The sequence below is a fragment of the Amborella trichopoda genome, chromosome 1 (genome assembly GCF_054954075.1).
Source record: "Amborella trichopoda isolate Santa Cruz 75 chromosome 1, AtrichopodaSantaCruz75HAP2 v2.0, whole genome shotgun sequence".
Taxonomy (NCBI): Eukaryota; Viridiplantae; Streptophyta; class Magnoliopsida; order Amborellales; family Amborellaceae; genus Amborella; species Amborella trichopoda.
In genome coordinates, this window is record NC_142336.1 from 19,061,393 (window position 1) to 19,076,050 (window position 14,658).

The 14,658-nt window shown below is 43.7% G+C and overlaps 1 protein-coding gene across 7 annotated transcripts in view; it reads left to right on the forward strand.

The window, feature by feature from the left end:
* The first annotated feature begins 10,293 nt into the window (after positions 1-10,293).
* The window catches only part of LOC18429823 (integrator complex subunit), a 30,042-nt gene continuing 25,677 nt past the window's right edge, over positions 10,294-14,658 (forward strand). For all 7 annotated transcript variants that reach the window (XR_016045487.1, XR_016045488.1, XM_088853215.1 and 4 more), the window contains exons 1-5: positions 10,294-10,524; positions 10,741-11,154; positions 11,590-11,804; positions 13,109-13,417; positions 13,530-13,743. Coding sequence is in view for 5 of the 7 variants with exons in the window: in XM_088853215.1 (XP_088709341.1) it covers positions 10,516-10,524; positions 10,741-11,154; positions 11,590-11,804; positions 13,109-13,417; positions 13,530-13,743 (1,161 nt within the window). In the remaining 2 variants the exon portion in view is untranslated. The remainder of the gene's footprint in view (positions 10,525-10,740; positions 11,155-11,589; positions 11,805-13,108; positions 13,418-13,529; positions 13,744-14,658) is intronic.

The following is a 14,658-nucleotide window of genomic DNA, read 5'->3' on the forward strand; positions in this document are numbered from 1 at the left end:
GTCGGGCCTGCTTTCAAATGGTAAGCCCGCCTGCCACCCAACTCAGTCCACTCCTAGAAGGAGATGGAATGACTCTTCTACAAATGCTTCTACGAAGCAGAGCTGGACGTGCAGGTCATAGAACTCCTCACCATGGCCCAAAACCCCGACAAATCGGTGGGCCAATATATTCAACGATGGAGAGACCTTGCAATGCACCAAACCAACCCCATGAGCGAGGTAGAAGCCATCTAGACATGCATCAGAAACATGAGGAGAGAAATCTCCCTGAATGTTGAGGCTTCTAACCCACCACCTTCTCTGAAATGATAACGGCGGAGACTCGGCCCAAACCTCAGCAGGGGGCCAATTCTAGGGCAGCAGGGCTAACCCCCGCATCGGTCAACCCAAGAATCAAATTAGCTTGGCAGTGATGACCGCTTCCCAACCCAAACCCAATGCAACCCCTTACGAATGTTGGACACCTCCAAGGGGCTGCAACTGTGGATCCAGGGGTCGGCACAAAAGCAGGATTACAGTAGGGTGCCTCCGCCACCTAGCTACCAACGAACTAAAGAGTTCAGGCGAAAGATCAATCAACAATATAGCTTCAACAGGGCATGAGTGTCGACCTTCCTCAGCATGTTAATTGAGCAAGACATGGTGACCCTCCCGCTTAGTAAACAGCTAGACCACGCAGAATGGATTGATCATCCTAACTACTGCGTGTTTCACCAAATGCTGGGGCATTCCATTGAGGACTGTATCCAGCTCAAGGACTATATTGAAGCCCTGATCCAAAAGGGGAAGATCAATTTGGAGGACCTCAAGAAGGCTTTCGAGAACCTGAAGCATGTCATGTGGTCACGATCCACGAAAAGCTGGACTATGAAGTTCCTGAGCCCGAGCCACAGCTCTGCTAGCTCCCTACTCTTTTTGATGCGATGGTGCAACACGAGATGATCGTGCCTCATGCCCCTAAGACATGAAGGCGATTGGTTAACAAAAGCCAGGTACCACTAGCTGAGTGGCCACGACTTGTGCCACTGCTATGGGTTCCTAGACATCCTTCAAGGATACATTCAAGATGGATGGATAGCCCTGATTGATGAACAAGCTTTGTCTCGAGATGGAATACCCCATCAATGTCCTTACCCCAATCTAGGAACAGAGAGGGCTCGAAGTTCTGTTACCAGACCAGCGCTTCTGAGTCTTTTACCTCCGATGCTTTGGCACCATGGCAGGTGTATCATGCCTGCCGAAGGCTGAAGATCACCAGCGGCAGCACAACTAATTGTGCGGGCATGATGTTCACACCCCATTCACAAGAGCCCCACTCGCTCGGAATAGAGAGACACGATCGGGAGGAGCCAGTCATGCTAACTCGAGACACCCAGTCTCCCCTACACCCGGACGAGGCAGAGCTCTTACCCCCTCGACCTACCCTATGTGACTTTATCCCGAGGCAAATCCTCTTTGGCAAGGAAGGTCAGCATTCCACCGCAAGAACCCCTCAGGGTTCTCCCTACACGGGCTTAAGGACATAAAGATGCACGCTATTGTCAGTCCCAAGGGTGGGACTTAAGTAGGCCCTACTACAGTCGTGGGGGTATGACTCTAAAACTACCTCCTAACAAAACCGTGCACCGGTAGTGGTCCAAAGCACCTCGGGAGAATGATCAGGCACCCTCTTGGTAAGTGCCTCAATTTTCGCGGTTATTGCCCCTCTCTCTCTCCAAAAAAGAGGGGGAGGCATGAAATAAAAAATAAAAGGCGTCGAAAGAAGAAACCTCGGACACATCAAATAGAAAGAATAAGAAAATTGATTGTCTTCTTCATATTCAAAAGAGGTTACAAAATCTGAGTGGATCATTGACCCATTCACAATGAGAAAAGAGAATGTTGAACGCGGTCGGGCATCTCCTGCATCCTTGCCTTCAGTTCCTGCGCTCTCTTCAGCACAACCTGCATCACCTCCTCACCACAGGTGATCTCCATGGTGACCGACTCAGACAGAATGGTGACCGCTGTTATGTCTGAACCCAACTTCTCCAAGCGGCGCGAGTTCATAGCCATCACCTCATGATAGCTCTTTAGTCACCCCTTCTAGTCAGCCATGTGGGTCTGTAACAGAAAGATCTTGTCCACAGCGCTCTACGTCTCTTCTTTTATTTATGCCTCCTACCTCACAATCCAAGCATGGCGAGAAGCAATTCTCTCTCTCTTCTCCTCACGACCCCTCACGAGGACTTGCTGAGTTGCCAGGTTTGCCCTCAGGGAGGCCAGACTTGCTGAGCAAGACGTTTACGTCGAGAAGTCCGATAATTGAGCCTCAGCCCCCTAATCAGCGAGGTTCCGTAGTAACTCATGTACCCAATCAAAAGTCTCTGCATCCAAGCCCACGGTCCAGCGGCTAGCCGCACAGGCCCTGAAACCCTCAATCCCCTCTTGGAGGTCGGAAAGGGAGCATTCCTTCAAACCCTCAAGACTTGTCTGAAGCATGCAGAGTCTGCGCTTAAAGCCCAACAGTGATGAAGCCAGAACCGAGGAACTCACTGAAGCAATTGGAGGAACGTCAAGGATAGGCCTCCCAACCATAAGGGCTAAAGACCCGAAGGAAGCAACTGGAGGCTCTAAAGAGGGCTCGTCAGCTGCTCACTGACTTTCGGCACCAGCCGTTGCAGATGCCCTAGGAGATGAAGCTGAGGTCTCATCAGCAACAAACCTCACGGGTTTCGCTGCTGTCAAACAGAGGGGAAGAAACCAAGCGGTTCAAATCAAAACGATGCGCCAGCCACATGACCCAGACCCAAACAGACAGCATTACCTGGTGGAGAAGGAGGCAGACTCCTGCTGGACATGGTCACTGCTCGAAAATGTTACTTCGGGAAGAGGCGAACACCGGAAAGGAGGCCGGAGCAAAAGGCGCTAAGGGTGTTTGCTTTTACCTGGGATCCATACCCTAGGTAGGAACAAAAAGCAAACACCCCTCCTTTTATAAAGTCTGTCAGCAGAAGGGCCAATCAATGGGAACCCCCCCACCCAATCGCAAAAGAACGCCGACGGCACATGAAGTGAAGCATTGGGGGCCAGGCACCGAGGTGCTGCCAGCGTGCAAATCGAAGCATCACACGAGCCAACGTGCAAATCGAAGCGTCACACGAGCCAGCGCCACACGCCTTGAATGTACGATTGTATGAATAACACGCCAAATGACGTGACACATGTGTAGAAGATTACGCTCAGTCCCAAGAAAGCACTAAGGGCACGTAATCGAACCATCGTATGACATCAACGCTGCCTCACCTGCTCGGCATTAACTGCTGCATGAATGACTTGGCTTGGCAGGAACGGCGTGCCTATCGCCGTCTAAACACCGCTCAGCTCATGCATGCAACCCAACTCCACTCAGCCTGCCAATAGCAAGGGCCCACTCAGAGCTCTTGGGGCACGCCTCTGCACCGCTGTACTCCACGGGCAAGCAAACCCTGTTCCTTGTCTTGCCCACGTACGGGACCCCCTGTGGTCTCCCCCTTGCCCATCATCACGCAGCAAGCAGCAATCACCCCATGGGTAGAACGGCCATTCCATCAGCCATTCCTTATCCCCATCATTAGCAGAGATAAGGACTGTGCCGACCCACAACAAGCAGGAGAGAAAAAAGAAGTGACAAACAAAGGCGTGCAAGGCAACCACAAACGGCTAGCTCAAAAAGGAAATTTATTTCATGAATGTAAAAGATTACAGAATCGTAGTTACAATAATAGTAGGTACGAGGAATTATTCCCATCCTAAAGTGGGTTTCCTACCTTCCAAGAACCAGAGGGGGGGGGGGGGGGGGGGGGGGGGCATTCCCCTTTCGTTTGACAAAGAAGGTAAAGAGCTACAGTCTCCGCAGAGGGGGTAATACACACGCCAGGTCTACATGCACCACCCTCACCAACAGCGTCAACAGGCCCTCGACACCTCATACACGGTCGTGGGCCTCACGTTGGGTCCCACACAAATAGAGGAGCTCCGGAGCAAAACGCTCGCCCTCTGTCATGGGTCCATCTTGCCTCCGCACGAGGAAATGTCTTCACGGGTGTTCTCTTCACCACCCCACCTCAGGTGTCATGTTCATTCCATCCCCTCGGCGAGTGCTCTCTTCACCACCCCCTGCGGGTGTCATCTTCATACCACCACCTGCGGATGTCATCTTCTTTCCAGGCGCCCCCCCCCCCGCCCCCCCACCCCGTGGATGCTCTCTTCACCACCCCCCCACATCTTCATTCCCCCCCCCGGGTGCTCTCTTCACCACCCCCACTCCCCATGAGTGCTCTCTTCACCACCCCCACTCCCCATGGGTGCTCTCTTCACCACCCCCCGCGGGTGTCGTCTTCATTCCACACACCCTGCCTCGGCCCCCAGCCACTACATCAACCCAGGCAGAGCCACATCCTCAAGACTCTCAAGACTCCTCCGTCAAGGTTCACTATGTTAGTGGCCTCTTTCTCCCCAATAAAAAAAAAAAAAAGAGAAGCCGGGAGCGATGGTAATCATTGCAAGTAAAAGAAAAGGAGCTTCTGGTGGACATGGCCCAAAAAAGGGGCTATGGGTAAAAATCGCCAAAAAACAAATAGGGGCATGGTGAAAACCTACAAAGGGCACCATGAGTAAAGCGGGCATGGTCATGAAGCCATGAGTAAAAGAGTCATGAGAAAAAAAATCCGGGCATGGCGAAAACCATCAAAGGGCATCATGAGCAAAAGAGGAAACTGACGGGTGGACGTGACCTCGAAGTCACGGGTAAAAGCACACCAACAAAGGATATTGTGAAAACCGCAGGTGCCAGAATGAGGAGGTTTGGCCCGAAGGCTGGCAGCAGGAGGTTCGGTCCAGGTGCCCATTGCGGGTTTTCACTAGGGCCGAGGGGATATGGTGCCAAACTCCTCGGTCCTAGTGAAAACTTGCAATGGGCACCTGGACCGAACCTCCTGCTGCTAGCCTTCGGGCTAAACCTCCTCATTATGGCACTTATGCCTTCCAAAAAAAAAATCTGAAACCCCTTTGCCTCCAAAAAAACTTCGGCCCCAGTGCCTTCAAAAAGAAATCCTTCGACCCCTGTGCCTTCCAAAAACAAAAACTCTGGCCCCTATGCCTCCCAAAAAACTCGGGACCTCCTTCAGAAAATTTTTTTTTTTGGCCTGTGCCTCCCAAAAAAACTCCAGCCTCAATGCCTTCCTTCCAAAAAAAAAAAACTCCGGCCCCTGTGCCTCCTAAAAAACTCCAGCCCTAGTGCCTTCCTTCCAAAAAGAAAAAAAAAAAACTCTGGCCCATGTGCCTTCTAGAAAAAAAAACTCTTCGGCCCCAGTTCCTTCCAAAAAAAAAACTCCAGCCCAGTGCCTTCCAAAAAAAAAAAAACTCCACCCCATTGCCTTTACAAAAAAAAAAACAATAGCAACAGAAACTCTGGCCCTAGTGCCTCCCAAAAAAAATTTTCGGCCCCAGTGCCACCCTTTTATCTCGGGCCTTACTGCCGCCTTCCTATTTTTGGCACCGTAGCCTTCGCGCTCTGGTGCCACCTTTTTATCCCGGGCCTAAGTGCCGCCTTCCTATTTTTGGCACCTGAGCCTTAGTGCTCTGGTGCCACCCTTTTATCATAGGCCTTAGTGTCGCCTTCCTATTTTCGGCACTGGAGCCTTAGTGCTCCGATGCCACCCTTTTATTTTGGGCCCTAGTGCGGCCACAAAAAAAAAAAAATCCTCTCCTCCTCTTCTCTTCCATCAAACTCAAGCATCCAGGGTGAAGTCCATTAAAATGGGACCGCCTCGAAGGCTAGCCTCCTTTCATGTTTGGGTAATTCGAGAGACCCCCAACTGGACCTGTAGGACGTGAGCCAAGAAGTACCTTATTTGCTCCTGGCATTTTTAGTTGGATAGGATAGGGATAAAGCTCACAAGAAGGCCCCCGCCAACTGGAATGTCAAGACATCCTCGCCCAGAATAGGAAAAAGCTCACAAGAAGGGCCCCCAATGGCTGGAAAACCGGGAGTCCGCGTTGAGATATCGTAAGCCTGCCGACGACAGAATATTAACGTGATCTCCCAAAATGGAAAACGAATTCTGGCGTGACCCGAAGAAAGCATCTCTACAAGGCACCAGACCATTGAAAACCACTTTGGTCGCCCCTCGGTCAAGGGAAAAGCTCAGCAAGGGCTACCCCTCGAGGATTGTGTTGTGCCGGTGATCAAGAAAAAAACTATGATCGAGAGACAATAAACACGTTTGGCAAGAATTTGTCAGAGGAGCTACGACGTTAAATTTTTCCAAATGTTCCACTTCTTGCTTCTCTCGAAGAGCAACATCCGATAGAGCAAGTTGTTATATTATTTTTGACGTACCTCCATGCGAATAAGGAGAGAGCCAACAACAGTCTGGTCTTGCGGGTTCAAGAGACATCTGCAGCCCAGGATTGTGCCAAAAAATAAAGCCTCCAGCCTAGTGACCTAGGTGTAGTGCCCTTGCACCAAAGAAGGACCCTCCATTGTAGCCCTATGATAGTGGCTACAACAGGGCACCATACCATCTCCGTTGTGTTTAGAATGTCGAAAAACCCCCCAGGACCAAATTTGAGCTCAATCGGACCCCTCTAGAAGGGTCTATGTTCATGCGGCCTCGCAACTCATGGGTTTTACCATAGTGTGATGCGGCTTCACCAAACCAGTCTTGAAAATAGAGACTGCGACAATGTTTTCCAGCAACAACTTCTCCAACCCATGGCTCCTTCATTTGAAATCACATAGAACTCAAACATTGACATGTTCTAAATCACGCTAGCCCCATCATTTTGACCTAAAGCACTCACTGTGGTGTGACCAGGGACCCCTATTGCTCTGAAGAGGAAAGCACCCGGAGAAACTAGGACAAAAAAAGGTTCAGCAGGCTCTGGATTTGGTGAAGCATAGCTCAAAATCCAGGTCATGGATTAACGTGAGGATGAGTTCAAAAGAACCACCTCACACAGAGCTACATTATGGTATGAACCTTGTATTCAATCCCTTATTCAACGGATGCAAGTCCTCAGGTCACCAAAAAAGCAAATCCAGTCGGTTGTCGGAATCCCTTTCCCTTGTAACCTTTCAAAATAGCCGAAGATGCAAATCTGCACCAAATCGGGCCCAACTTGGTGTAAAACGACTGCAACGACCTCCTATCTGACTTGCAAGTAGAGCCAGGAGCTAAAATGACTCAACTCGGAGATGCATTGGCAAACAAAGTTCGCAAAATTGGTCGGAGTTTCACCTCGAGGAAGAAGGCCACCGCAACACGATTAAAGGGCATCAAAATGCTTGCAATCGAAAGAAGAACGAAGATATGTTGCTGAAAACGCTGAACAGTTGCCGTAAGTTGCAGGACCAGCTTCCAAGGTCTTCCCATGACGGAGCAGCCTGCATGCAGGGACGGTCTCGTCATTCGGGCAAAAGATCACAGGGACATTTTGGTCATTCGCACCTAATTTTTGGATTTGTTTTCAATTTCTTTAATTGTAATTAAGCTTGGCTTTTGAGCATTCACCCATGTTTGGTGAATCCTCGATATAAACAAGGTTAGCTCATTTGTAAAAGGGGTCCCCTTTTCAAAAGCTCCAATGCCCCAAAGGTTGGGAAGAATCGAGGCTAGTTTATTCTTGTTTTGTCTTATTTTGTGAGCCCCTAGTCCATTCGAGAGAGGAGAGAGAAAGAGAGAGTAAACTTTGGGAAGGACGGTACCCTTGAGTGCGTGGTCTCATAGACATCCCGATCGCGCGGGTCATCCCATTTCTCCTAAGCCGAGTCATTCCTTCTCTCTCTCTCTCTCTCTCCTCCCACTTCCGCCCATGACCCCCTCCACGCAGAAGCCCGCCCCCGTCCGTGAGCCCACGGACGTGTGCTAACCTGCAGGCCTCTGCCCTCGACTTCTACCCACACCCCCTTTAGCGGCCAACAAATCCTTTTGAAAGGGCATCCAAGGAGGAGGGACATCAGGATCCCATTTTGATAGCACGAAGAGAGTAAAAGAAGAGAGAGACATTGAGAACTTGAGGAGGGCTCCTGTCCAAACCATGTTGATGAACAACTGGAGGGCTTCGTAATTGCTCTAAGAAGGCCATCTGCCCAGGCGCGTCCCCGAACCCCCAAGCGGCGTAAGAGTGATTCGCGCTCCAATCATAAAAACCTCTCTCACCATCGGCTTCCTATCTGCAAGTAAGAGGGCCCGCATGTCCCCCGCATGCTGGATCTCTGCAGTTGTTCGAAAGAAGGTTTCCTCACCCCCGCACGGAGGGAAACCAGGACTCTACCTACATCACACAAGTCTTATCACATATCACATAACTAACCACACAGGTCTTATCAAATATCACATAACTGACCACATAGGTTTTATCACATATCACATGTCACATAACTAACCACACAGATCTGATCACATATCACATAACTGACCACATAAATCTTATCACATATCACATATCACATGTCACATAACTGTCTCAAAAATCATACACATTGTCACAACAGAGTATGTATCATGATCATGTACACATATCATAATAGAGCATGTCTTACTGCATGCTTCTATATCATAACAGAGCATATGTCATTATCATGCTTTCATATCACAACAGATTATTCTTTCATATCATAACTGAGCATACATTCATTTCATACCAGAATATGCATCTAGATTGAGTTTTAGTCTGACGAGCCATGTGTACAACACTTTTAAGTAAGAACATGGGTACGGCAACTTCTTTTCAACCGGGTTCGGGTTAAAAGTGTCGAACATGTATGTATTTTGGGGAAAGATATGATAAAACAAGTACTTAAGCAGAAAATAAAATATATGATATCGATTTTAGTTTTGCAAAATATGTAAGTTTTTATTCGAAATTTCCTAATAAATAACAAAGTATGCAATCATGCTGCTGAATATTTAAAAAACAATGATAAGTATTCTATGATCAATGCTTGATTAGTTGTTTTATGGTGATAGTACTAACGACCAAGTTTTAAAAAATCGGTGACCATATCCGGAATCGGGCTATCCAAATCGAGAATAGCCCAGAACGCTCCGGATTAGGCCAAAAAATAGGATTCGAGTGGTTTCAAATAGTAGAATCACCGATTTTTTTGCGGAACTACCAATTCTTCATCAAGTCCACCTGATTCTTGACCGATTACGACCGATTCTTCATCGATTCCGACCGATTCTTCACCGAGTCAAGCGAAAAAAAAGGATGAAAAAGTTTTTCTTGAATTATTTTTTTATAAAAATTGAAACAAAAATTACCAATTCTGTCTATTCTTCCAATCCGATCCACTGATTCACCCGATCTGTCATGGGTATGGGTGTGATCAATGTGAGTCACCGACCTGTTTTTTTAAACTTTGCTAATGACCATTCATTTTTCTATGATCACTGGATCATAGTATATTTTACCAAATTTCAAAGGGAAATTATCAAAAAAGGGGTTGAAACACCTTAAAAAATCATTAAAGGGGTCAAAAGAAAACAAGTTACACTTAAAGGTTTGCTTTTAAATTTCTATATCAATCAAGTGCGTTTCGATAAAATTCTCAAATTATCCCCTTTTTGATGTTAAGAAGCTAGAATAATTGGACGTACTTGGGTAATTTTATCTCCTGTTATCAATCAATTAATGCTTATTTGGGGATAAAATTATTAAAGTACTTCAATCTATGCATGCTTCTCAACATCAATAGGGGTAGTTTGGAAATTTTTAATATTTTTTTTATTGAGAGTGTATCTGATTAATATAAAAATTTAAAAATATACCTTCAAATGTAATTCATGCTCTTTTAACTCCTTTAGTAATAATGTAATGGGTTTCGACACCTTGTTGATACGGGAAAAAGTTTATATAAACTTACAACTTTATTCCATTAAAGTGAAGTACACCTCAAAAATCCTCTAAGAGAGTGTCCCAATATTAAAGAACCATCAAATTATCTTGACTTCAATATGCGTGGATTGAAAAAAAGAAAGAAAAGAATTTAAAGTTCTAAAAATACTGCATCTTATAATAAGTTATCCAAACTCATCCATTACGTCTATATAATTTTTGATATTTTAAAATTTATAACTAGTATAAAGCTAGATTTTGATTGTTAAGTAGCTATAGATCATTTCGGTCAATAAATTTTTGATATTTTAAATTTTATAACTAGTATAAAACTAGATCTATACAATTTTTGATATTTTAAATTTTATAACTAAAATAAAACTAGATTTTAAGTCCGTCATATAACTAGATCTCCTATCAAAATTTAGAGGTGCAACTTACCTCTACAATACAAAAGGAGGGTCGCAAACTTTCACCCTTTCGATGTTCTCCCATTTTGAAGTAGAAAATACGAAAGGATGGCGTTCACTTCAGAGAGAGAGAGCGTCGTTGGGGGTTTAAGAGAGAGAAGCTCGACGAAAAGCTTTTTCAATCTGTTCTGTGGGGCTTCAGCTCGTCTCAAATTTGGTTCGGAATGAAGCTTGGTTCGGAATGAAGCTTGTGAGTACCACCCCTATTCTGTCAATATTTGAACACAGAAATTCGAAACACCACACCCCCCCCCCCCTTCCTTTTTTTTTTAAATCACAGTCAACCATCACAATGAAGATGAAATCTTCATTACTCATGTCCAAATTCCTTAGTGACTTGTAGTTTTGGAAAATGGGTTTTGTCTATTTTACCTAATTTTATTTTTTCTCCTTTTCTCACTTTCAGACGTGCCTCAACCAGGGCAAGGGATTTTACTTCCCACCATGCCATATGCTTCATATTTGTGGGGTTCAGATTTTATTGGAGTTTCCACTTGATTTATCGGCCACTAGCGTGTTTTCCCCTATCAATATCGGTCGAGCGCCCACTCGAGACGATTCATCTCCGGGGAAAGTTTTGAAGCTATGCAAGAGGAGAAAGATTGATAGTGAAGAAGAACCTAAATTTGACGAAACTACGGATTCTAATGACGCTTTTGAAGTTTTGAAAGGAAGTGAATTAATTTGTGCTGAACCCTGGTATAAAACTGCTTGTTTGCATCAATGGGATATTTCAATGATCGATGTGGTTTTAGTATCGAGCCCCTTGGGCATGCTTGGTTTGCCCTTCCTAACACGTGACAAGAGGTTCTCGGGCAAGGTATTTATTTAAACAATCCTCCATTTTCACCAAATTGATTATTTGTATGTGGGTGTTCATTGTCTTTTGTTTCTAAATTGATTTTTCTTGTATTGAATTTATATCATGTGTGTGGCTGATTCGATTTTCCTACTTGAATACATATATTTTTGTTTTATCCAAATTGATTTTTCCTAGGTGGGTGTTGATTTTGTTGCTTTTGTAGCTAAATTGATTGTTTTTACATATTTCCTGGATACATATATATATTCTGTTTAATTACTAAAGTGAGTATTTCACGTGGCTATTGATTTCACTTTTTTTTTTTGTTTTTTTTTTTGCTTTTTGTTCAATACTAGTACTGATGGCTTGATGATGTTTATGCGACATGCTATTGTTGGTTGATTGAAATTTAAACTATCATTAATTTTGCTGTATTTTTTATGGGCATTTCAGGTTTATGCAACAATGCCTGTTGCAAAGCTTGGACAATTGATGATGGAGGAGCTTGTTTCGATGCATGAAGAGTTCAGGCAACTTTATGGCCCCCAGGAGCCTGGTTGCCCTCATTGGATGTGTAGTGAGGGACTTGATTTACTACCCAAAGCATTGAGAGAGATTGTGGCTGGGATGAATGGCTTGGATCTTGTGAATTGGCAGTGCTTGTACAGGTGAAGCTTCAATTGTAGTAATGTTTTCATCCTTGTTAAGTATCTTGTTTATTAGGTGTTGGGTATGTTTCATTACTTAGTTGTTTTCTATGTTTGAGAGCTCTATCCACTTCTAGTTGACACCCCGGGATCGACTCAGTTGGCACATGAACAACTTCTGGAAAAATCGGATTTGGGTTGAGTTTATGTACTTCTATGTTAAACATCCTGAAGTTTACATGCAAACAGTTTGTGGTTTTTGTTACGGTATGACCTTTATTCTTTAGGCTGGACTCGAGTTCGATTGTTATTGGTTTTTTAACTTGGTTTTGACTCCATCTGAGTCAAGGACTGATTTCAAATTTTGAGCACTAGTAGTGATTTTAGGATTTATTTTATATATTGGAAAGGAAAAAAGGTTCCTAAGAACATCTTAGCATGGTTCATGGAAGGTGGGAATTATATGAAATACATTTATAGGACTTTTCATACAGGGCACAAATATTCAATTTGGATGTTTCGGTGGTTGAGCTTTGGCATTCAACTTTAGCAACGTGCTAGTTTTCTTGTTGTGAATGGAGAGGATGTCTCAAACTGTCAATAGTTGAGGGATTTATTATGTGTGACTGTGAGTAGAGTGGATACGGTGTGCCATTATTTGAGAAGAGGGAAAGGAGTAATCCACTAGGGACAAGATACTTCCATGGAACCATTCACCACAGTGGGACATTCAATTTTGAAATTTCTGCAGTTTTGTGTTGGTGTGTAGAGTACCTATTGAGCATACGGTAGTCACTCAGTGGGGTTTGGGGCTTTTTGTTTGTCTTCTGGGTTTGTTAGTTTGAGTCTTTAGACATGTTCTGGCACTATAAGTTCATGTGCTTCGAGTTTTTCTTTTGATAGGGAGAATGTTTCATTAGAGTTATGTTCATTGTCCGTGTCTTCTGGGTTGGCAAAAGAAAATTAAATATAACTAGAAGGATAAAGAAGGGGGTCTACAGTTCAATATCAGGCCAATCTCTCAGTTTACATATTATAGAAAGTGCTTCTATTTTCAAATTTTCAATTTCCCTGTTGGTCTAATACTTTTGGTGGATTGCTTTTTGTTTCTTATAGATTGGCCTTTTGCACGGGTCCTTTATATTTTTATGTTTCCATGAACTCATGGTCGTTTTTCATTTGTGCCTGTGAGAGGGTGTGCCTTGTCTATGTTACTCAATTTTTCAATCATTACTTGTTGTGCTCAGATGAGATTGTTAGATTGTTACTTCAATCTAACTTTTTGGGACAGCTTTTCTAGTATTGTGATAAGCTGTGTGTGTCAGTGCAGCGGATGTCAAGGTTTGCTTGAAGAAGGTCCATACTCTTAGATATGCTGAGGAAGTTTGCTATGATAACACTTTAATAATTAAGCCATTCAGCTCTGGATTAGAGATAGGCTCTTCAAATTGGAGAATAAGTGGGCCAAGGAGAAACTTAATGTACCTGACAAGCTCTGTCTTTGAATCTGATCACACAATGGATTTCGATTATAGATCACTTCAGGGAAGTGATGTAATTTTATTTTCAGATTGCTCATATGTCCATAATACGGAGTATAAAGTGCCTTGCACTTCCAGTGCCTCTCTAAGCAGGTATGAGTAGCTCATATATAATATGATACTTCAAACACCAATTTCCCTGTCACTAATGTATTTGTAAGTACGTTATCAGACAATTATTTACACTTTCCAATCCATGTTTCAGTGATTGTTATTCTGACCGGGCCAATAATGCTGCTGAACTTTTATCTGATAATAGTGAGAGCTTGAAAGAGATGCAGAAAATTGGCTTTATATGCTCATGTGCAGTAAACTCTGTTAAAGCAGGAGGTTGTGTTTTAATATCAATTGGCAGAATAGGATCTTCCCTTGTGCTTTTAGAACAGTTATCACTAATGCTGGACTCTTCAGACCTTAAGGTATCGTTTCTAGAATTTGTTTATTTTGTTAGTCATGTATAATTATTTTGTTGGGCTTTTGTTTAGTCAAAATGATTTGATATATTGATTGCATTCTTTCATTTCCATAGGGGATTTCGACTTGCCCTTGAGTTTTTCATGTAAACAAATTTTATCTCATGTTTGTTCTTTTAGCATGAGCTTCTGAGGATATCTTTATTACATTGATTAAAATATATTAACCAAATCAGGTATTGTTGGCATGTTTTGTTTGGAGATCATTAATCAAAGAGACTTGGGTGCTTGTAGTACCGATGTTTGATTTTGATGGTGGGACTTCAGCCTAGTGGTTAGTTTGTGAGTCTTCTCCCTTTTAGTCTAGCTCCAGAAATCGTTTTTAGGGTATTGATACATAGAGGCTTCCTAGAGATGGCATTCAACTTCACGACTGACTCATGAAATCACCTTTGAGTTTTGCTCCTCCATGACATTATAGAAGTTGTAAGGAAGGTGCAAGGTCCCTAACTCACCTCAATGATTATGCCATTGCACGTCACCTAATGGAGTAAATTGGTTTAACATTGTCTCCATATTTTGATGGATTATATAATTAGCACGTGCTGTAAAATCTTTTCAATTAGATATAAAAACAACAATATAATCTTAAGAGCTGTGAGAAAGGATTGCTTTTCTACGTGCCTCCAATAAAAAATTAAACACTCCCACTCAAGAAGACCAGCTATAATTTGAAAAATGAAGTTGCATCCATGTAAGAGTCTTTTGAAGTCCATCTTCTTCCCAAAAGCTTCACAAAAAAACAGTAGCAACCCTCTTTAATTTCCTTTCTAAACCATTCTCCTAATTCTTTTTTTGCAATTCAGAAATTTCAACTTTTTTTAACCACTAAAAGAACATCGAACATAAGCTTTCTCCGAA